This window comes from Lathamus discolor, chromosome 4 (assembly GCF_037157495.1).
Source record: "Lathamus discolor isolate bLatDis1 chromosome 4, bLatDis1.hap1, whole genome shotgun sequence".
Lineage (NCBI taxonomy): Eukaryota > Metazoa > Chordata > Aves > Psittaciformes > Psittacidae > Lathamus > Lathamus discolor.
In genome coordinates, this window is record NC_088887.1 from 103,385,384 (window position 1) to 103,410,192 (window position 24,809).

Here is a 24,809-nt window from a genome sequence, read left to right on the forward strand (position 1 = left end):
GAGCTTGAAGCAAAATTCTAGGTTTGCTGGCTTTTTCCTACAGAGGAATTAGCTTAATGGGAGGCTAACCTAATTTCATGCAACCATCTGTTTTGTACATTATGTACTAAGTGCTTTTCTCTTAAACGGTGGCTACAGAACTGTAACTCAGAACTGTCTTCTAGCTTTTCAAGATACTGTTAGATATTGATTTAAAAGTTCAGCTTGAAGTTCAGCAGTTCATAGTTCTTTTTTTTTAATAATCTTAACATATTTCTGCAGTTGGCAGTTCGCTCTCTCTTTGAGAATTCATATATAATCAGCTGAAAAGAACTTTAGTGAATTTAATATTGACTTGTTCTTTAAAAGAGTTTCTTAAGTTTAACCCAGTATTCCACTTCTCAGGAACTTATCACGATGATGCTTCAAGTAGATGTAGATCTGCGATTCTCAGCCTTGCAAGTTCTTGAGCATCCATGGGTTAATGTAAGTATTTTCAGGCTTGTAGATGCTACTTGTAATTTGGCACCTTTGAGCTCTTTTCTATCAGGTCTTTTCTATGCCCTTTTGGAGCCAGCACATTCTAAAAATGTTTCAGATTTAATTGGAAATAAGCTGTGTTCCAGTCTGGTTTAGTATGTCACACATGCCTCAGAGTATTCAGTATTTTATGCATGCTCAGCTACATTTTCTCTGAAATATTTTGGGCTAGGTTTTCAAAAAATCTCAACCAGTCATGACAAATTTATACCTCCAACAATCATCTTATCGATTCAGTGGCACATTTTGCTATCCTGAAATCAGATAGACACAAAAATCTGGACAGTCATGATTAAGAGATACTGAAATATAGTCAATAGTGTTAAGCCTTCTTGAGCCAGCATGAAACAGGGAAACCTTTAAAATCATATTTAGCTTCTGACATTGAAATATACATATATTTATGTGCAGCCATATTCATTTAATTTGAGTTACCATGAAATACCTGTATATGTATTGTGGCTTGTCTCTAAGCTACTGGACATTTGCCATAAAAGTGGTAATCAGTGAGGTGGCGTATGGATAAATATGGCAGAAGATAAACATTCCTCTTTAATTAATGTTGAGACAAGGATACTACTTAAATATTTTTTATTATTTCATACTATTTAATATGCCTTAAAATATTTGTATGACAAAAAAGAAAAATTGGAGAAAATTGAGATTCAAATTCAGAAAGGAAGATTGAGAAAAAAAATACATTGGGATGAGCAGAGAAAAAAAATAAAGGAGGAAGAAAGCTGCTTCATTTTGTTGGTTGAAAGTTTGAGTATGCAGTCCTCCCTGGAATGCTATCTGGTCCCCCAGCTGCTGTATCCGAAATCTTTTTCTCACTAAAACACTATCCTAAAAATTCATATATACGGTAACTTCGAATGTTAATTTATTAATTTTTATTTTTTTTTTAATGAAAGTGTCCTCCATATAGCCCAGAATTGTGGTCATCGCTTAAGTGTTCACCAAGTATCTTGAAAGCTCACTTCTTGCCCAAATTTTTTTTCTTAAATTGCAAATGCTGTTATCATGCGGAGCACGTCTACAGTGTATGAAGAATGCAAGGATCCAGGACAATGTCTGATGAAAATCTCTTCTTTTTTAAGATGATGTTCTAGCAGCTGAAATATTAACTTTCCTCAGTGCCAGGTGTTGTCCTTGGACACAGTGTTCTGTCACAGTTTATAATGACTTTTGGTGACTGAGGTGTCTCTCTCTCTCCACTGGAGTGCATTTCTGGAGTGCTGCTGAGGAAGAGATGGAAGTGACTGGTCAGAAGCTGCAGAGAGGCCAGGTCACCCACAGTGACAGTCCGCACACTGCTGCTGAGGTTACTGAAATATCACATGTTTACACCACATAAGGATTTGATCACTTATCTCCCTCTTTTTCTGAAAAATATATTGGAACTGTTAATGCTTCCCCCAAGCACCATTTTTTTTTTTTTTTTTTGCTTCAGTTATACCACAATGTATTTTAGGATGACTTTTTAGAGAGGTGTATGAAGAAGAGGTGTGGCTCTTTGTCAGTAGCGTAATGGTGATGGTGTGCAGGTGACATGAAGGTCTGCTTTCTGCCCTCACTAGTGCCTGCTGAAGGGAAAGGACGGGGAAAGGGGTTGGAGACTAAAACTTTTTAACACTCCAGAGGTCCACTAACCAAACCTAAACTCTGATTATTGAAGAACCCTGGCAGCTTCCTGGGTTTCTGTTCAACAGGTTAAAATGTGGAGCCGTTTGCCAGAGGATGCTGTAGAGTCCAAGTATAAATGGATTTCAAAAGGGAGTTTGATACATTTTTGGAGGATGAGCCCATTGGTTCCTATTAAATACAGGGGTCTGGATACAACTCTTGGCTCACAAAGTTCTTAAGTACTTGGTTGGCAGAAACTGGAGTATATACCAGGGAAAGTTAAAGATCTACTTGTCTTCATTAAATGTAGTATTTCATAAACAGTGACTACAATGCAGAGCTGGAAACAAAATACCGTGTTCAGTTCAACTTTGGTCTAACTCTGTTGCGGTTTTTCTAGTTTTATGCTGATTATAATTCCTTGCAATCAAAATCTGTAGCAGTTCTGTCCATAAATAAGCAAAATTATTCCATGACGGTTTTGTAATTTCTTCTTTTCTGTCCAAAATTTTGTAATTTCTCCTTTTCTGCTTTTAGCAACTGAGACAAATAAGTATTTTGTCTTCAGCAACATGCAAACAATAGTTTGTAACGCATATCAAAACCTCTTTTGAATTCTCTTACATATCCTCCAGATATTTTTTTCTGGAATGAGAAAGGGCGGCAGTGGGACCAATTGAGGATGGTGCTTGAGTACATTCCAAACGTCGATCCTGTTTCAGGACATAACACATGGAAGCGCTTAATATGAAGCATAAAATTGACTAGATGGCGCTAGAATCCTAGTTCTCTTAAGGAGAAATAAGAACAAGGTTGAGTTGAAACAGGTGCTTGAGTGCTTTTGTGGAAAAGAACGCTTTCCTGAAGTGAGTCTGGGAAGTACGGAGTAGCAGGGACAGCCTGCTAGCATACAGAGACAGAATGATCTCATGGTGGTGTCAGAACACTGGTAGATCTGACCTCTCATCCCCATACCCTCACCTGCTTGACCAGCTGCAATTCTGCCACACAGCTTCCTTGTACCTCATTTTCCCAGCTTCAGCACAAGGAATTAATACACTCATCCCTGTTTACAAATGGCTCTGTGATCTATGTGTTGTAATTACCTGGGTGATTATCTGCAACTTCTATAAAATACTGTTTCTGAGAAGAAATGGCATAAAGGGTTTTCACCTAACAGTTGATTTTCCCAGATAACATTTAAATACTTTTCCATGGCATTAAATGCTGGACTTTACTTTCTCTTCTCTTATTTCAGTTTGGAACCTATTCATAAAGTGGTAAACTTGCAGCTAAAATACTGGATAGGAGAGCTGGCTTGAAAAAAAGGCATGTGTTTTCTTCAGCAATTTTGAGGAACATTTTCTCTCTTTGATCAAACCTTTGATAGAAGTGTTATAACTGCTTACACTGTATAAAACCATTTTGTAGATTGTAAATAACCATTCTGCTTTATAGCTGCTTACTATGTGATTACTTGGTAAACTGCTGAGATTCCTGGAATGTGCTTTGACAGTTTCAGTAGGAGCCAACCCTCATTTCAGTTTCAATTTTTGCTATAAAAATAGCTGGAATCCTCTTGGAAACTGCAAAACTTGTTCTGGGCAGAGTGAGACCAGTAAAGCAGTTCCTATGTCAATAATACCCCAGCTGTTTTCAATTCAAAAAAACAAAACCTGAAAAGATGTTGGCTGCATGCCACTGCCACAGATGGCGATCTTGAATTTAAAATGCAATTCAGCAGCAGTTCCTTGCCCCCTCCATTTAGTTTATTTGGATTTGTCTGTCCTATGCAGTACACTTAGACCTGGAAACATATCCATCAGTTTATGCTTCCCCTACAGGGACCCCAGGTCTTTCCTTTACCTGCTCAAATTCTTTGCAAAATCAGAGTTATAAAAAAGGCTGGAAGCCTGAGGTCCGCATTTTAAACATTGATGATATTGATAACTTAAATTATACTATACAAGTTACAGGACAAGCCTACTCTCTTTGTGTTATATAAGTAATAAATATTTCCTTATACAGCAGTGAATGCTGAAAAGAGTGGATTGCATTCTGTAAATCCTTCTCTGTTAAAATAATCAATATGTGGTGTGTTGTTGCTGGAGATGGCACACACCAGCCTGAAAAGAATTAGCAGAAGTGGAACTTTTACATGTTTCCCTAACCGTGTCTGCCTTTTGTGCGCAAAAGAAATTAATAACAAGGCAGTAAGTAGTACTAAGCTGAGCATTTGCGATGAAGGTAATTTAAAAAGACATTTCTTATTTGGCAGCTTCAATACCTTTGGTTACGCCCTAGGACACTGACTAAAGAAAAATGCCTTATAATCCTTGAAGGAAACAGAGTCCAAAAGGTTTTCCAGCACTTCTATTTGTTCTAATTTTCTGCTGTTATTTATATAATGACCTATTCATCTGATGCTTTTAGACCTGAAAAGTAAAGCTCTTGTGACAGGCTTGTGAAATGGATCTGAGTGCTTCAGGGCAGTAGGAATCTGGAATCCTGAACTTTGGTCTGTCTTTTCAACACTTCTTTCTTTTTTTGAGTGGCAGTGCCTGCTGACATAGAAAACAATGCAAATATGAAAACAGTGTTTGTTAATGACTCATATGATTCCAAGACCCTCTGCCCCCTCCACCACCCCCTTTTTTTTCTTCTTTTTTTTCTCTTGGAAATAGACCAGGAAAGGTATTCTATGGAAGTTATTTTTTTTAAAAAAAAAAGGTATCTTAAGATCCCAAGCAGTTTACATTGTCCAGTTGAAAACTCAAACTCTGGACCAGAGTTTTGAAACTGTAAATGATTTTTGACTGCTCAACATCTGAGACATGCTCAGGACAGCAGTTCTTTAAGAGCATCAGCAATCAACGTTTTCTGAAGCTGATGACCCTTTAAAGTTCCCAGAATTAAGCAACAAAAATCATTAGTCATCTTTAAAAGATCTTGTCCCGACTGCTGAGATGAAGCTGAGATGAAATTCTGTGTTCCTAATCCAATGCAAGAAGAATTTCCTATGGTAAAAGGTTGAAATAGAGAAAAGGAACAATTAAACTCTTTAGGGTCTGACATCCTTTCCATTACAGCAATCCGACGAAATTCTTGTCAGCAGTGTTTAGTCTGTTCTCCAGTTCTACAACTTACCCTGCTGATTCTGGTGGATCTGATGGGGTTTTCTTAACTTCTTGCCTTTTAAGGTGCAGAGCAGCTTGTTTTCTATGTAGTTAAACAGCTGTCATTTCTTATCCTCAATATCTATTTTATTGCTGGCTGATTCCCGGAGCCGGCAAATATATATTAACTTGTTTATAAAGCACATTGGAATTAAAGAAGAGTTCACTACTAAACATCACGTAGCACTAACGTAGTAAGAAAATTTAATAACAGTACAGTAATTCCTATATATCCCTATGCTGCATCTTAAATTGAGCTGGAAGATACTTCATTTAAAAGCTGGAGCCCAAACTATGTGTCTCTGGTGCATTGCCACTGGAACTGTGGGTGTGGTGCTACACCAATAATATATTACCACAGTCTTGGTAACCATTGTCTTCTCCATAATTTAGTCTTTTGACAAGATGACATGAACATTTGGCAGGCTTTCATGTCAAGAAAGCCAAGGGAATGATTTTATTTATTTATTTATTTCGCCCCCTATAATGAAGAAGAGTTCACTTTACAGACTATCTTTCTTCTGGGAAAGGCAAGGTCAGCGGAAAGCAGGTTATTTTTAGGGGTCAATACCACTGAGCCAAGACTCCCCAGTGCTAGACAATAATCGGCTACTGGGTTGTATTGTTTTGTGTTTTGCAGCTGTGTGCACTTGACCATATTTTGCCAGCTGAGACATTTTGTTAAGGGGTGAGTGAGGGATCTCTAAACACAAGCTCCCCAAGCTAAATAAACAACAAACCCTAACCAACCTCCCTAAAATTCCCATATGCTCACTGAACTCATGATTTACTACAGCAACTCTGTAACACTTTAAGTGCGCTCAGAATTGCTTCAAAGACAGAAAATGAAGTCAGTCATCTCCATGTACTCTGATCTTGTCTGTTGTTTGCCTGTATTCTGCTAGGATTTTGCTTAAGTGGAATTTAAGAACTTTTTCATCATGTGTGTAGTTGATTGCTACACACACCATGCAGTACCAGCTTGGGATGACCATTGTGCATTTTGTTGCCTATTCTACCTATTCTGTATATTGTTGCCAGAGATCCTGCATATGGAGGTGTCTCGGCTCATTGCAGGGGTTTGGACTAGGTGACCTTTGAAAGTCTCTTCCAATCCAAAGTATCCTATGACTCCTGTCCTGTGATATTCTGCTTGCAGGGAAGTCTCACCAAGCAGTGACTTTTTGCACTTTTTTTCAGGCATAAGGCTCTTAGCAACAATTTCTAAAAAATCCCTTTCTTCCCTTGGGCTTGAATTCAACCCACTGACTTACACAGAATTGCAAACTCCCTTCTTTCTGCTAGGGTTTTGCTTCAACATTGAAGATGCCTGCATGCCTCGGCGCAGATAGACAGTTTTGCTGTGCAAAGAGGGGTGTTTCAGCTGGGAGGAGGCACCTTCTGGCCCAGCTGCATGTCTTCTGGGCTGCAGCTCTCACGCAGCCGGCTCGCCTGGCATGCACAACAGCAGAGCATGTGTCTGCCTCTGGCCATGCAGTTGTGTGCCTACTTTCACCTTAGCTCAATTTGAGAACATATGCCTTTCAGCAAAGAAGAAGAGGCCACCCACAGCTGGCTCACGGTCCTTCTCTGCTTTCCCAGGCAGTCTATACCTCTGATTGTCCTGTACCTCTGATTGTTCCCTGGGTTTCATCACCATAAGACTCCCTGAGCTATGGCTGCAATATTCAACAACCATAGAGTCCCTGAGTTTGTAACCTTTTGATGAGACAAGGACCTTATTGGTGTCTCTCGGAGCTTTTGGAGATTCTTTCCTGCATCCTACCAGAGCAGGGCCTATGGCTTCTCTAATCACTTGGGCACTTTCTACTTTTGAGGTCATTGTATTTACATTTATGTGATGAGTAACCAGAATCATACACATCTCCCAGCTTATCAAAGCTTTCAAGCTTTGAAATATTAATGAACTTAACAATAACTGTGCAGTGGTAGTTAACATGTGGTAGAACAATAAAATATTTAACAACTATTATTAATTAACTTTACTTAAAGTCTGAGAGGAAGGTACTGGATAAATTGTTTTAAAAAAGGGAGGCTGGTTCGTGCCGTTATGTTATCTTACAAATACCTTAGATATGAAGACAAAGATTAGAGACAAAGATTAACATGTATTTCATGAATAACTTTTTTTGTAAACTTTTCTATATTAAGGTCCTGTCAGAATCACCTCACAATTCCTTTATTTCACCTTTTCTCTCTGAGGTTTTATCTTGCTTTACTTCTCTGCAGGATGATGGCCTTCCAGAGAACGAACATCAGCTCTCAGTAGCTGGGAAGATAAAGAAGCATTTCAACACAGGCCCTAAACCGAACAGCACAGCAGCTGGAGTTTCTGTCATAGCAGTAAGCATCTGAAATACACAGCCGCAACACTTAAATTTATGTGCCCACAAGACAGCGTGTGTCTAGGACGTGCCACCAAAAGAAACTGGAGAGGGTTAATCTTTAGATAATTCTAATGTTTAATTAATATAAATATAGACTGGTATTCTGCACAATTTCTTCATTTGATTCTCCTTGTGAGTCACATTGTTATTTAACAGCTGTAGGAGATACAGTTCTGTACACACACTTCCACATTTTACCAGATCAGTAGACCTAACTACAATGTAGGTTCAACAATTTGATCTATGGGATCATGGCATTTTACTTGGCAGCAGAATCATCACATGGATTGAGGCCACACAGAGGTTGTAAAAAGACAGCAGAACTATAAAATGATAATTACTTAAAATCTGTAACAGATAATCTGTATGGCAGCCTAAGTTTCTCTCCTCTGAAGACATCAAAGAGAGCTATGATTCCTCAGTGCTACCTTCATAGTTGATGTGAGTCTAGCTCTGCAGATTTAGCTGAGCAGCAGCCGCATTTTATTGTACTGCCACATGCAAGGTGCTTCCCTTTGGGCATCAGAACTTAATGGGGTAAAGACTTAATGGAGCTCCTTGCTGCCTTCTGCCATGTTGCAATTCCAGTCTAGGCATTCCAGGTTAGAATGTGTCAGAGCTTCTGAAACCAAACTTGACCAGACTTTTGACCAGGCTTTACTGAGGTTTCAATGGCATCCTCAGGGTAACATGCATCCCATGCATTTGTATTTTTTCACCAAAGATGAACGTGTGCATTAGATATACATGCACACAGAATATATGCAGTGTATTATGAGATTATTCATACTAATGCCATTGAAAAGTAACACACACATCCTTCACATTTTTGATACATCTGCCTGTGTTTGTAAGCTTTTCTTTATTACTCATGGTAATGTTAACACTCCAAATAGTCACTGAAAATAAGTGACACGTTAAACATAACCATTCCCATATCAGATTACTCAGTGTTCATTCCCAGCTTCCATAAGTTGCAGGTGGTGTGACTGCACATGTACTTTCTTGTACTGTTTCCACTTTCATGTTTCTCAGCTCAGCCCCTCCAGTGGTGAGTTAAATCAGCATGAAGTAAACTCAGCTCAGCACATGCAATCTGGCTCACAGGTGTGAACTGTTTGTGCAGCAAAATGCGTATCTCTCAGTTATTTGGTTTAAGTACTTAAAATTTCAAGCTGTGCCTCTCTCATGTTTTTTCTTTACTCTTTCCAACCCTGAACGTCCTCAACATGGAAGCAAGTTGTTCTTCATGCTTTTCCTAGATTTTCTCAGTCATCAGCTAACATAGCCAGCATTTATTTATTTTCATTTTTAAGCAATAATACTGCAACAGCTCTCCCACAACTAAAACATCACATACCCATTGCTCATCTGAAATGCAGGTATGTTCTGTATAGCCTAGCTGAAACTGTGTACCTTTCGAATGGACTGCCAGCACGCTTGTCCATGAGAATTACTGCTCAGATCCTCCATGCTAATAACTTCAAAGCTTAAAAGCAAGAAATGGTGTCTTTTTCCTCATCCATCCCTTGCCTCCTTTATGTTTTTAATTTCCCCACCCTCCTTTTTTTTTTTCCTTTGCCCCAGTTGCTCTGCCAAGGAATTGTTTACAGCGGTTTGACACTTGAGTAATGAAAAAGGCACTGTAGTGAATCTTTCCAATGCAAAACATTATACGTTAGGGGAAAAAAATGTATATGTTTAATTATATTTTTAATGGCTTTTATTTATTTTTTAGTGTTTGGAAATTTTACAGATTAGTGATCATCTCTATGGGTGAACAGCGTACTCTGGCACGATTAATCCTGCAACTTGGCCTATAAAGTAGAAATGATTAGAATATTTTTACAGAGTTTAGCGGTTTGATTAGCTTGTGTCAATTATTTCCTAGAAACTTAGAAGAGATGGGGAAGTATAGACTTCTTTAGTGTTTTGGTAATGATCCAGAAAGCTGGATGATTTTGATTTTAAGAATAAATTACCTTTATTTTCTACAAAGCTAATTTAATAAGTAAAATAAAGCCAAAAGCAAAACAACAAAGCCTTTAATTGTTGTTTCTGCATTTGAAAGCATATTTAATATACAGTTGATATGTATCTCATCAGGGGTTTACGGATGGACATCTTCCTTTAACTGTGAAATCTTAAATATCACAGAAGTAAACCCTATTAATGAAGACTGCTCTGCATTTAGAATTTTCACAGTATATACAGATGCTGTAACATATTGTTCAGCACTAAAGATGTGCACTAATTATATTTTCGATTAAAACAGTTTTATTGTGCCTGCCTGTATGTTTACTGTAACTTTTTGAGAGACTGCTTGTGTATATAATATATAGAGATGCTTTCTATATATTACATAACACATCTTTGTCTGTGTGTGTGTGTGTTTGTGGAAATATGTTAATATGTGGATATATTTATATAGTTATTTAATAGTATAAAAGATAAATATTAGTATTATTTTCTTTATAACTGTTTATGCATAGAGATAGCTATTCTGTGGTATTCAGTTCTTAATTCGTCCTCACACTGGTATGCTATTATATGCCTGTTTTCTTCAGTGGAAATAAGTAACACACCTCAAAGATCTCAAATGTTATCTATCATATGCACCAATTAAAACTCTAAGATGAAAGTTAAGTTTTTAAAGATGTGTTTGTGGTCACTTTGACCTAGAGGAAGTTTGAAGCCATGTGTATTTTACATACATCTGCTGTGGCTACTGCTTCCTTCAGCAATGCCCAAAACCACTGCATTGACTCCTTCAGTGCAGACTGATGTCTGACTTGTTGATGTGGCAGTCTTCAGTAAAAGTTTTCTCTGACCATTCAGGGCAGAGACATTCTAGAAGTTCTTGCGCATGTGTCCAGACTTCACATTGTCCAGATTTGAAAGGGTTTGTCAGTTTGGACAAGCTGCGATAATGAACATGTTGTGCATGCCTAGCAAAGTAGTTCCTTTGCTGATGTAGCAGAAGATGAATCCTTAAACAAAATTAACTGTACAGGCAAAAAGACTTTTCTGTTGATACATTAATGCATCATTAAAAGTTCTGACAGCATAACTATGTCAGTTGGGAAAAAAAATCCCTTAAACCAGCATAGCTCCACCAGCAAAATTTTGATTGGAGAACTAGCTTTTTAAATAGCAAGAGAATTAACAAGTCCCTAAAAAGCACTGCTTGCTGATGAGAGAGTATGTAGGAGAAAGATCACTTAATTTCCACTGTTCATCATAATCATTGACTACTGGTCTCTGCAGGACACAAGGACTGGGCTAGTGCCCTTTCGGTCTGTGTCAGAATGGCCACATATTTGCAGGATCAGGTTTCTCATACAGCTTTCCAATAGGAACAGTATTTTGTGGTTCCGTGATGTTGTTTATAAAACACTACCACAGTGAAAACATAAAACCAGACTTTACTAAATAGTCTTGTTTTAAATTTGGGGATAGATTTGTTTCCTTCAGTTGTCCAAGGATGTCATCCTTTTTTTTTTTTTTTTTTATTTTTCTTTGGACACAAAAGAATATCCTGTGGCTATACCCTCTGGCCATTCCTGACAGTGGCTAAAGCGTCCAAGAGCCAAAGTCACTTTTTAAGAATGCTTCTGTGATCCAGAGGTGTGCTGTAATTCCTTGTATGAACCAAGCATTGTTTAATTTGTGTCCTTGTCTGAAGTGTTAAAGCTTTGCCTATATGTTGTCCCTTTTGTGCTTATATTTTTGCCATTGTTAAGACAGAGGAAAGACTAATAATCTTCTGTCAAGGTTATATGAGGTCTCTGTCTTGGCAATGAGAGTGAACTCCAGCTGGAGAACCAGATGAATTGAGTAGACCAGAAGAGAAAAGCTGCTCGGAAAGTTGGTGTAGCTTTGCAGAGTCCTCGCTGGGCTGGGGACACGGGCGTGGGACCGCTGCCTGCAGTCCAGCAAGGGGAAGGCAGCAGGTGGATCATTGCTCTGCAATCTGCTGATTTTAAAATAAAATTGAAATTACAAGTGGCATTTTTAGAGGTGAGATTTCCTGGGTGGTGTGGAAGAGGAGCCAAGCTTAGTCTGTGAGTTTTGCTTGGCTTAAAGATGAACACATGCCTCGTCTATCCCTTCCCATCTATTGTCTATGTTGTCCTGGAATTGTTTGTCCACGATCAGTTTTCTCATGGCAGGATTTCCACACCGACTAAATTGTTTCAACTCGTGTTAGGAAGCAATTCGCCCTATTTTCTCTGTATTACTTTTTAAATATTCGATTTTAGGGCAGTATTTTTGATCTGCTTTTCAAGAAAACATCCCTTTTGTGTATTTTATGTGCAACATACAAGGAAGCCAGTAGATGGCAATAGCAGACCAGTGTACATAAGCCAACCGAAAATTAACTGTAGGTACGAGGTTCTCGTGGCTTTAAATAGGAAACGTCCTTTAAATAATTCTAAATAAGATGAAAGCGTCATTATTTTAACATAATTCGATAAATTATTAAAATCTACACTTGCAGGGGAGTCATCAAGAAAAATTTAAATTTGGAGTTATCTCCTAGCTACCCTTGAAGTGTTTGGTAACTGGAAATGTGTTGAACTGCTTTTCTGAATTTAGAATTAGAAGCTGTCATCAGTATTGGAAATATATGCCATGCTCTTATTGAAGCACAAAATGGCCTTTTCTCTTCATAGGGCAAAATATGAAAATCATCACAACTAACAATTTTAAAGCAGGCAGAGTGTCTCCCTCAAGATATTTTCCCCTAAAATTTCATTTAACTTGGCTAAATTATGTCTCCACCGTCTGTTAGTGCAGAACAGAAGGGTTAGAGGAAACAGCACATTTTCTTTGTCCCTATGCACATGATTCTGCTAATGATGAATTAAACTTAAAAGATCTGTATTCTTCAAGGAATAGCAGGAGCACACTTTCCTGGACACAGTGTTAAGTTCATTTCCATTTTGACTTTAATTGGTGCAATTTTAAACCAAATAGTTTTATACTGTTATCTTTTTGAGCATGAGGTGTAAGCTGAAATGATAAACAATGTTATTCATGGCTCTGAGTAGTTCTACTCTCCAAGGTTAACACATTTTTAGAAATGAATTACCATGATTGATGGGGTATCAAAACCTGATTCTTTTCATCTTTACACATTCCATGATTATGAAGCAGTCTAATTTAAGCCTTGTGTAGTCTGTCTTGCCTGCTCCTGTTGCATTTTTTTAAAAAAAGCAACATTAAACCTCTCAGTTTAATTGCAAAAGATAATTTTCCATTACTGGTCTGTGCAACTTAAAAGGGCACTTCCGTCTTTGGAGGTAACAAGATATTTTGTCAGATTTTTAAATGAATGCATAATGCGTATTAAGTAACCTATTTCACAAACTCCATTTTAGCTTGAATAAATTGGCTTCTAATTTAGCAAGACTGAATCTAGAGTTAGCATCTTTTTCTTTTATTTCTTTACTTTCTTTTTCATCTCCAGTACATAGCTTTAGGATGTTAGATAAGTGCCTTCTGAAAGTGAAAACAGTAAATATGCACTAAATAAGGAACAGCTTGCTCTGGAGTCTGAATTCTTTAGCCTAACGTCGATCCACTGAGTTGCCCCATTTCTCTCTGCTCAGCTGGACCACGGGTTTACCATCAAGAGATCAGGGTCTTTGGACTACTACCAACAACCAGGAATGTATTGGATAAGGTATGAGATGGTGCAGCACCAACAGTCAGTGTTTCCATGGCAACGTGCTGGCAGTCTCCATTAACCAGTTCCTTCAGTGGATAAACATGCTTTTTGATTTGTTATCCGGTCCATATGCTGCTTTATCAGTTTCGTTTTAATCTTGATTGAGATGCCACACCCCTTCATTCCTTTTCTTCACCCATCCCTCACACCCACATTGCCAGCTTTCTCCTCATCGCACATGCTCAGTATCAATTTCCCCTATAATTAAAAGGACAGTGTATATAGAAAATGTACTAGATATGCTGAAGTATGCACCCTCCCCCTCCCTATTGCTTGTTAAGGCATCTGTTTCCCCTATGCTCCTGTTTTGAAACACAGGGAGCAGCAACAGGCTCTCAGCATATATTTTCCTCTTTTTCCATGCAAGTGGAGCTATATACTGTCATTTTAAACCCACTGAACACAATCCTTACCTTAGATCGAACAATGCATTTACATAACGCGGGTGGTAGAAACTCTCCCAAGTTCAATGAAATACAATGCATTGTATGTGCTGGTAAGCTTGTGTTTCTAACAATGCGTTCTTTATCTTTTCTTTTTAAACCCCTTCTAATACCTATTTACTTTGATTTTTTTTTTTTATATTGCATGAGTCTTTTGAATATATTTTTCTTCATTGTGTAACTGTGCCAGGGTTGTTGTTAGACGGCTTGACCTGTATGACAAAATGGGACTCTGGGTGGGAGGGGTTTATTCTAGTGTGGCAGCAAGGAAGGATCCAGGTCTGATGGCCCACACAAGGCCCACATACTTCAATGAATCCAGAGCCCTGGTATTTCCATGAAGTGGTTATTTGCTGGCTTTTTTCCTTCTTGTGACTCACAACCCGTGTTTTGATAGCTGGAGAAATTTTTACAAGTTTCTTGCAAAATCTGCATTTTCTAACACTGCAGTAATTGGAGCCTTTAAAAATTCATCTTTGAGGTGTTTGGAAAAACTCAGCAAATTAAGCACATTAGTGAAACTGCAGAGATGGTCACTGCAAGTATTTCCAGTAAATTAAAACTCCCACCCTGGATCACTTCACTTGAGTGCATGGATCGGGCTACAGCATGGTTTCCATAAAACCTAGCAGTTCCCTGAGCACACATTAAGGGTTAAGTAGATTTTGATATGGATGTTCTGGGGAAATTAAAAAAAAAAAAAAAAAAAAAAAGTCCTAATTTTCTAGCAAAAAGTAGAGAAGTGGTTCCCATTCATCAGCTGAGCTGGCTAGCAAGAATTGGGAAACACTTTCACTCCGAGTGCTCAAGTGTGTAGCAGGACCTGTAATTCTATCCTATCACACTTGCAGTGGTGGCTATAAACCTACCATGGCCTGCAAGATAACAGCAAAACCTGCTTGGTCTAGCTTGCCACTTGGCATCATGCTTCCCAGGTTCCATCCCTGTAATAGAGCTGAGAGGCAGCAGCACAGTATTAGTGCTTTTCTGGTTTGGAGGAGGGGGGAATGGGCTCTGAGTGCCCAACTTTAGTTGAGTGTGGATTTGATAGTGCTAGAGCAATTTTTCCTTTCTGCTTACAATAATGGCATTTTGTGTAAAGCAGGACTTTGTCAAATAGTTGCAAATTTAATGCCTCCTCTGTAAAATGGGGGAAAGCTCACACGACCTTTATTCATCTTTCTGGAGCTGAATTGCTCTCCATCATCAGCATACACTCCTCCTCTGCTTTATAGTTTTTATTTTACAAAAAAAAAAAAAAAAAGGAAGAAATCTGTCTTTCCATTTGTTATAAAACTGTGTTTGAATCTTTTAAAACCCCAGCTTCAGGGAAGCAGGCCACCAGAAAAATGAGCCTATGATAAAAGTGAGGATCTCCTCTCAGATTGGCCTTGACTCAGTTTAACTGCATAGCCCAGATTTTGAAACAAACCATATGCATTTTGAGAAGGTGGGGGCGGAGACTCTAATTCTGAAATTCGGTAAATAAATAAACGCTATATAAAAAAAAAAAAAAGTCATTTGACTAAAGCACTAGTAATGGCTTCCATCAGCATACAAAATGACACATCCCTGAATAATGGGCTGGAGCAGATGGGTGATAATCTCTCTTATTCATACATAAACTGCTCTGTTTTCCAGCTGGGGGCAGTAACAACAATGTTTATAATTAGTGCTTTCTAAACAGAGCCCCTACTGTGGAAAGGCAAACTGGGAGAGCAGGGCTCCTAGGTGTAGATGCTTAATTAGGAATTACTATAACAGGGGATACCTCTGAACAAGCACTGCCCTGTGTTCTGTCCTTATTCAACTCAAAGGAACAAGCAACTGCTGGAGTGACCAACATTTTAGTTTAAATAAAACCGATTTGTTGTAGCAAGTGTTTACATTTTAGTAGCACATATGAAAAGGTTCCTCAATTCCTGTCTATAAAACAGTTAATTTATCGCAGGCCCGTGAAAATTAACCTGAATTCACAAGTACAACCAGGTCCCAAGGAGTATTTAATGCTCCCTTTGTTAGTGTTAAACTGTTCGTTTCTTCTCCACTCCTTTGATCGTTTTCATCCCTAGCAGTCTTCTAAAATATCTTTTTAAATAGCACTGTTTCCTCCTTCAGTCAACCTGAAAAACTTTCCCTTTCACTGCCTAAAAGATTTTCCTATTCAAAGGGCCTCAAAGTCCTAATTTTCTATGCAGCTATTCTGCATCCTGATTTATTGCCTTTCAGTAGGATAATATGTGCAAAAGTGAATTTTTTGAGATATTAAGGTAAAACAAACATTATGTACAGTGATAGCTGTTGTAGCAGGTAAGAGATATAATGCCTGGAAAATCTTACATTGGTCCTTGAATATGAGGAACAGAAAAAACACAGGGGTCAAATCAGTAAAATCAGTTGGACCCCAGGCTGATACATGTTTTATAATTAGCCCACCTGATGCTGTTGTGGATATCAGCCCTGCAATCAGAAGTGCTGGAAAGGCCAAGTCAGTCTCAGTAGGGGATGAGACCTGGAGGTCCCAGTTAAACACTGTCAGTCTGCACTGCCCCAAGGTTGCTGAAACATTAACAGCCAGGAAAGCCAGCCTTGGTGTAGGTAGGTAAAGCTGATGGTGCAATCACATCTTCATTCACCCCAAGTAACTAATGTCAACTCAAGTCAAAGACAGCAGGGATCACCGATCTCTAAGCAGAAATACTATGTTTGCGATTTTTTTTTTCCTCCAAAGTCAGCCCATTCTCTGCTAGATCTCTTTGTAAAAAGGTTAAAGCAAATGCATTTATCTTTTATGATTTCTCTCTAGTGAAATATAGCACCAGTGACCACAAACAGTCAAAATGGCACCTGCATTGTCCTTCAGAAATATCATAACTGATAGATTTACTTATAAGAAACTTTTAAGATATACTTAACTGAGGCTTTTAAGAGGGGTTTTTTTGGCTTTCTTGTAACTAAGCCAGAATATTAAAAGTATTTCAAGCCTTCCCTTTAGTCCCGAGTGTTGCAGTGTCCAGTCCAGAGCCTTCTTCAGCTGCTTTACCTGTACCTCCTAATGGCAGCACATTTTGAATGCAAAACTTTACATAACTTCCCAATGTTTTCTTCGACCATGAATTTCCTTACTCCTTCTGGTTTATGTCTAAGTCTTAGCATTATTTTAATCTGCTACTGACAGAATGGCCTGAATTTTCTGCCTTTTCTGGCCTGAGTCTAAGCATCAAGGGAGCACCACAGTGGTTATATCTAACATAGCAGGAAATATTAGTATATGTAATATTAATATATAAGTATACAATGTTAACATATGTTATTTTCTATATATGTACAGATACTATATAAAAGGTAAAGGATCAAAATAAAACCCAGGAAATATATGGGAAAGTCATTAATGATATTATTCATGTAATGACAATAGAAAGGAGATGATTTACATTGATGCTTAACATAATCATCAATCCAGTCGATAATTAATAAAATACTGGATTTTAAAATATAGTTCTCACTAACACAGTTTTAAATGTATCTGAATATCTCATTTAAAAACCCGTAGTTCCATCCTCCGTGTTTAGTTCCTAATTCCCACAACTTTGCATCTGTCGAGTTACTTACCCCTCTCCCCAGTTGATACAAGTCATTTTCAAGTCAAAAGTTACATTGGACTTGACATGGGACAAGGAAGTTGGGAATCAGTCTTGCTATCTGTAAAGTGCCATTTTGAATACCTTAAAACCCTCTGTAAACTGAGTATTGGTAGAAACATGCAAATATCTAAACTCATTTAAAATCTTTCTCCTGCTCTTTGACTAAGAAAACCACAACTGATTCACAAACTATAAATAAAATTCACCCATGCAAACAACTTGGCACTAACTCTCTTCCACATGTAATTGAAACCAGCTGAGGAATTGTGTCTCTAAAAAGGGGGGGATGTCAAAGAGTAAACACAAACTTAAGTATAGCAATAGGAATTCAGCAGTTATATGTGTAGAATACTTGTCTTTGTATTCACCCACCAATACAGTACAAAACATGCATCAAATTGATTTGGTTTTCTATCTTTTTTATTTTCATTTTAGCTAAGTTTCATGCCAGAAGTTACATGGTGTGCTAAAGCACTGGCCTTTTGTATTTGGAGGTCTAGGTTCAAATCCACTCGATTAATTTGTCCCCTCGATGTGGTCATTTGCACGTCTCCAAATCACCGTGTAACTTGACTTAGTTATAGCTTGTGCCTGAGGGGCAAAACTAACCTGTGTCTTTCACTCCTGGACTGAGGTGCATTGCTAAGTTTGAAGTACACTCCAAAAAGTGTCTTGATTCATGAATCGATCATATATATATGTATGCATATATATATATACACATATATACATATATATGTATATAAAACTTGAGAAATCCATGGAAAAAATTAAAAAAGGCTGCCTGACTCATGCCACAAGCATTGTTTAATGGTCGTTTTTACAGTAAGGAAACCTGCTGATGCATACCTCAAGGTATTGAGGTCACTAGCCAGAAGCTTAAGGAAATAAGAAAAAATTATCTAGGTGTGAACATTTAAATATGTGTGTACACATACGTGTATATAAGAGAATGCACTGAAAGAAAAATATCTGTGTTTCAGTACATATGTCTGTGTAATTCCACACACTAAACAAAGCAGCGCAAAAATTGCAAACAAATTGCAAATATGCTGCTGCAGAATGAAAGCGATTGAAGGGACAGTTTTCTGAGATTAATGTATGAACAGCTGCATCCCCGGTTCAGTCTCCTGGCTGGTATGAATAATGGATGGGCTAAGAGGCAAAATGCACAATAATGTTCTTTTATTAATGAAATGAATATATATCTATATTTGGTGGCCAGCAGTAAATTAAGACAAGTGAAAAGAAAAAGTCACTTCTCACATTCATAAAATCCATTTACTTCAATACAATAATTACTGACCTGACAGAAAATATCACCCCACAGCTAGAATAAGGTGCTTCCCACTGCAAATCCAACACGTATATCAAAGCAGTTGTAGTTTTTGAGTGTCTGTTCATAAACACAGAGTTCAACATTTTCCAAGGAAAAAAAAAAACTAATTTGCAAGTCCCAGGAGTCTCGCAGCCTCAAGAGGTAGGAATCAGGGTAGAGACACTCCCTATGTCAAAATCCTGGAAAAAAGCTAACTACGTCTTAGCATAGAGGTGACAGAAACAAGGATTTTAAACTAATGCTACATTACTTCAAATTAAATGCATTCCCAAAAATTGCTTGTTAACCATTTGGAACTGGGTGTCAGGATTACTAAATGTTGATGCAAAATACATTAGTGCTTAATGAAGTGCTTCAGACCCATCAGCACCAAATTATTAGAGGCAATCCACTTATCTGCTGCTGGATAAGAAGCTCTGCATTTCCTCATATGGATTGTAGGAGGACAGCTGCATATCTTAAATGACAATGCTATCCTTACATTTTAGTTGCCATTACTGTCATACAGTACTCAAAGTTCTCACTCTCTCACCTGGAGCCAGGGGAAAAAAATGTCGAAATGTGATAATGAAAATGTGGGATTTGCAGCCCTGTGAAGTTAAGTGCACTTCAGATCCTCTTATTATTTATTGAAAGAGTAGCTTCAAGTTGAAGTGCCATAGAAATCCATAATGGACTGGTTCATGCACCAGTGAACCACCCAGCTGAATAGTAGATGAAATAATTCGTCTCTTAAACCAAGGCAATATGTGTAAGAGGCCTATGGTACAAAACCAGTAAGAATAATGAAAAAGCTGATTTTTGGAAGATACCATGTGCACAAGACGGTACATTAGGTGACAACTGCTTGTACAAAACACATGCGGTCAATACTCAAATATATCTTACTGTCTCTGCATTCCAAACCATTAATCTATTATATTTTTAAATTCTTTAGAGGTAAAAAGTAACCATGACCTTATTAAGTGAAAAATAGTACTTGTGCAGAAGTAGACTGGCAATACGACCCAGCAGTATATTAGACACTGGAAGTGCAAAACATCATCAACTGAGTAGAATAAGCCAGATCTTGCAAGTTCTGTCAGTGCTCTGTCTGTGGCCAGAGGTGACCTGTTTTTTGGTTCTGGCGTGTTAAATGCTAAAGGTTAGAATACAACCTGTGTATTTTTGCTTTCTCTAGTTATATACTTCCTTTGTTGGCTCTCTGTAGCTTTATACATTTTTATTCTATAAGCTCTTTGAGTGAGAAACACTATGAATGTCTCAGACCAGGAGAGTAACCACAGCAATGCCCCTGAGTCTACAAGCGTGTCTTTGCAAAGACCAACTAAATGAAATTTGGTGGAGATTTTGGATAAAAATGTAACGAAACTCATCATCTCTAAATATCTCAGGAAGTTTCTGAAGTGTTAGGAAGCCAGAAATATGGTGCTGGATCAAGTGAGATCATCGGGATTTTTTTGCTTAATATTTTTCATTATTAAGTCAGGAAGTGCATTTACATTTATCTAAACAAATGCATTTAAACAACAGCCCCCAAAGGTTCCCCAACAATACTAGCAAACTAGTATCTTGGGGTCTATTTTTTTAAAGACACCTTTAAAAACGTGTCCTTATACTCAATTATCTAAGTACTTTTGCTATTTTAGAATTCTGTCCTTCAAAAAAAACAATGTCCTAGGCTAAATTTCAAAATTAATCTTTTATGCAAAGTATTCTATTCTGTGTAACTTATCTCATTTTAAATACCTTCAGTTTTTGGCATACGCATTTACCATTCTCATGTAGCAGGTTTTAAAAACAATTTTTTAATTTAATACAAGTATTTTTATTTATTCAACCAGAAATGTTTGACTTTCTCAGAGGAGAGTATCTGTTACCACAAGATGATGTGATGTGGTTTAAACTTTAAATAAATGCTTATTTCCTGTAAGCATAGAAAATCTTTTAAATGGAAATCTGTATTTTATAGAGTGGTAATATATGCCATTCTTTTCAATTTTCACACAGAATTACATACTGTATGCTGTATATTCACTATATGTAAAAGATCTAGGTATTTTTCTGTTTCACATTAAAAATAATCAAAAACTGAATTGGTTCAAGGCTAAGAACCATAGAAGGCACTCAAAATACTAATTAGAGCTCTTAACTGAAAGATGAGCAGTAAACAAAGAAACTCAGCAGATGAAAAGTGTTGCATTTTGTAGCAATTATTATTTAAAATATGGGGAAGAACTTATCAAAGCTAATAATTTTACCCCTTTAAAGTAGTGCTATGTAAGTTCTAGACACAAAGATAATAGTTCAGCCATTTAGCCTAACTAAATCCATTTGCTGTAGTAGCTCTGGACTCTTGTCCATCTTTCCGTCTCTGTTACATCATTATTGAATGCTGATTGCATTATTTTAGAGCATGGATTGCTATAATGCTATTCTGCACCAGTATGATGGATTTAGTTTTCATTTTGTTCTCAAAAATATGTTGGCTATAAAGACATCTCCGCTCTCCTATGAGGCTCACACTATAACTGGTAAATTTTCTAGAGAAATCAGTCATGTATGTCTCAAGAGAACACAATAAATCCTTTGAAGCAGAATAACCTTTTGGCTGCATTCTTTTAAAAGAGATTTTCATACTAGGGATAAATTTTACAAGCCTTACCAGTTAAACCTATACAGTGCTCAAAGTTATATTTGCCTCCAGTAGCATGATCACATAATTGTTTGCATTTTGTATGTCATCTGTGTTTTGCTTTTTCCGAAACAATCAGGAACCGTGTTTTAAGAAGGCAGCCCTGCTCCAGAAGACAGTTAACTATGTGTCAAACTGCTCTTGCTGAATCAAGGCCATCCTGCTGAACTTGTAATTTTACAATGATTTTAGGGACTGCAGTCTAATAAGCCATACTCAAGAAAACCAGTCCCATGCTTGAAATCATTAGTCAGACTTTGGCTGCCCTTATGTGGGTTGCAGTCTCACCATGTAAATGTTCCAGAAAAGCAGAAGGGACGTGGCTGGAAGTTACAACTATCTTATTGAGACTTGCATTCTCAGTAGTTGCAGAATGAGCAAAAAATAAGGCCCATGAAGAAAACATCCTTCTTTCCCATTCCTAGACACTCTAGATAGACCTAGATAAAATTAGTGGAGTATTTAATGTGATAGACCTTGATCTACAGGAGGAGATGGGGGTCAGGCTAAATGGGTCTTTCTGTCAAAATTAAGCATTCTCCCTAAGAACATCCATAGAGCAGCATGAAAAGGTGTCAGAGAGATGGGTGGGCTAGCTCCCTTCAGTGTTTGTTTTTCCCTGTTGTCTGACAACTTCATTACAATTTACCTTTCTTAGCTGATTGCACTGACTTGAACATGGGTAAGCGTGGATCAGCCTTCATTAGGTCAATTCAAAAACAAGCGAGTATCTCTGCCTTGCCTGTAGAAGCAGATATATACATTGAGAAGGCTGGGGTGGAAGGTCATTTGGTATTTGGCTTGAAATTTGAATCTATTAAAGGATGAAATTCATAACATCCAGAAGTAGAACATATGGCATCCATATATATGGTACTGTATCTGCTTGATGATGTCACGCTACCTCTCAAGGTTTGGGAAATGCACTTTCTAAAGCATTTAGCTATGTTGTGGGCTCAGCCTTTCAGACCTGAAAGAGACAGAACAGGTTTAATTTGATCCGAACACTTATTATCCCTGGTATTTGCAGGCCACATAAACTCATGGTTTTCATTAGCTTTGCATTTCACACGCAGCCTAATTTCGTTTATTCTTATTTTATGCCCCTGCCAGACCACCGCTCTTGATAAGGAGAGGCAGGTTTTCCGACGAAGACGCAACCAGGATGTGAGGGGACGTTATAAGGAACAGCAAGCTCCACCCGAACTCAACTCCGAATCGGAAGACTATTCACCAAGTTCATCCGAGACTGTTCGCTCACCTAATTCACCCTTTTAATAAAACACTTTTACTCAGAAGTCTTGGCTTTAACCCTTTGAGACCCTGAAAATCCTTCAGACCTGTGTGAAGTGATTACAGCTGATCTATCCAGCAGTAAACACTGGGATGGTGGAACGCAAAAGGGTGCTCACAGAATCTTTGTAAGAATAATTTCCTAATTGATTGAAATACTTGTTCTATCCTTAGATTGTAACTTGCTGCTAATATGATCCTCAAAGGGTTAAGGCTATTTTGCTTTTTTATTTAAAAATAGAAGCAGTGAATGTTTTCATCAGTGAAGCTAGGAACTGCAGTATGTAATTTTAGCCCATGTTAACCCTCTGAGTAACCGATCAACTTAAATCATGACAACCCACATTAGAGCTTTATTTTGGGGTTTTTGCTTTTATATGCACATATCTTTTATAGTACCCTAGAGTTCGTTGCCTGTTCCTGGCCAAATCAAGCGCACTACTGCTTAGGGGTTACAAATATAGGCTTTATAAATGAAAATAAAATTAACCAAACAGTATATTCTGTAGCAGCTCTTTCTAAACCTGCATCATACTTCCACAGGCAGTGACTGTTGTTGGAGGATATTATGCAGGCTAAATGGGAAATTCAGTTTAGGGTGGACTCATAGTTTACAGAATATGACATGATGATGGCCACAAAAGGTTGCTTCCGTATCGTTTGCTGCTAATGGCAATGCAGAGTCTTGGGAAATGGCTTGAGGACACGTTCTGTCATTTAATGGTATGTAATGATCTAGCTGAGAAGCTCCTGGTTCCTTTGACTCACATTCAGAAATGTACAGGCAACCTCTCAACATGACCTGGTTATCCTGGGAGAGTCATTTTTAAAGATTTACATTGAATAACACTTAAAATAGCTAAAGTACTTCTAAATTGGGGAAAATACAAGTAATTCCATATATATGTAAAGCCTGAACTGAATTAGCAAAAGTTCTGTCTTGGAATGGACCAACTAAAAATGATCACCAGTTATATTTGTAATATTTAATAAAATGTGCATTAACTTAGAGTATACACATTTCTGGTTTGTTAAAATCTCAACACAGCATTATAGAATTTTATTTAACCATTATCCTAAAGCTGGCTTTCACAGAAATATTACACTTTGTAGACTTTTGCTTCAAATGTGATAATTTAAAAGAAAAAAAATACAAAATTACTCAGAATTTCACTTGAATGAAAAAGGCAACTTCCAAACTCCAATTCTAAAATAAATAAAGAAAACCCCCTGAAATTTATACTTGTTTTTATTACTCGTGTAAAATGGAAGCTTTCTGCTCCAAAGTTAAAATTTCAGACAGTGTTTTTAAAAAGTCACATAGATGTGTTTGCCTCTCTCTCTCTGTCTCTCTCCTTGCTCTTTTTCTCTTTCTTTCTTTCTTTCTCCCTTTTTCTTTCAAATTATACCACTAGAAATATCAACATGCTGCCCAAAAGGATAAGCAGACTTTTCTGATCTTGCTAAAAGTATAAGTAAATTTTGGAGGAACAGGGCAAGTTGCCTACAGAGTCACTTCCATTGAGCTGTATTTCCTCAAGGAACTGTCCCTAAGAGCAGCTGTGGCAGCGCATGTGTACCCGCAGCTTGTTGGAGATAGTGTAATGCTCTTCTGCATTTCTAGTTGGAAGTATCATTTGAACTGTATTTCAAGAAACATTGAAATTCTTTTGTTTCTCCACCATTTGAAGTGCATCTTTCATTACCTCATAATGAAAATTTATATACAAAAAGCTCTAAATTTTTTAAACACAGGAATTTCATCTTGTACATCTTCACACAAGTGATACAAGCATTTCATACAGAATGCTTTTAAATTCACCCAATGTTAATAATCTAGAAATGAGACATTTAGTAGAAAACAGATCTCCAGATTTCCTTGGTAGGACAGAGGTATGAGCATTTCCAGATTTGATTCATCTCACCGATCAT

The 24,809-nt window shown here is 37.6% G+C and overlaps 1 protein-coding gene across 4 annotated transcripts in view; it reads left to right on the forward strand.

Annotated features, from left to right (window-relative positions):
• Positions 1-24,117, forward strand: part of DCLK1 (doublecortin like kinase 1) — a 250,495-nt gene extending 226,378 nt beyond the window's left edge. For 3 of the 4 annotated variants that reach the window (XM_065678389.1, XM_065678392.1, XM_065678393.1), the window contains 3 exons: positions 385-465; positions 7,572-7,685; positions 22,698-24,117. In XM_065678389.1, the coding sequence (XP_065534461.1) occupies positions 385-465; positions 7,572-7,685; positions 22,698-22,862 (360 nt within the window). In that variant the 3' untranslated portion in view covers positions 22,863-24,117. Of the gene's footprint in view, positions 1-384; positions 466-7,571; positions 7,686-22,686 lie in introns of all 4 variants that reach the window. The other variant, XM_065678390.1, reaches the window with a different exon arrangement.
• The last annotated feature ends 692 nt before the right edge of the window (positions 24,118-24,809 follow it).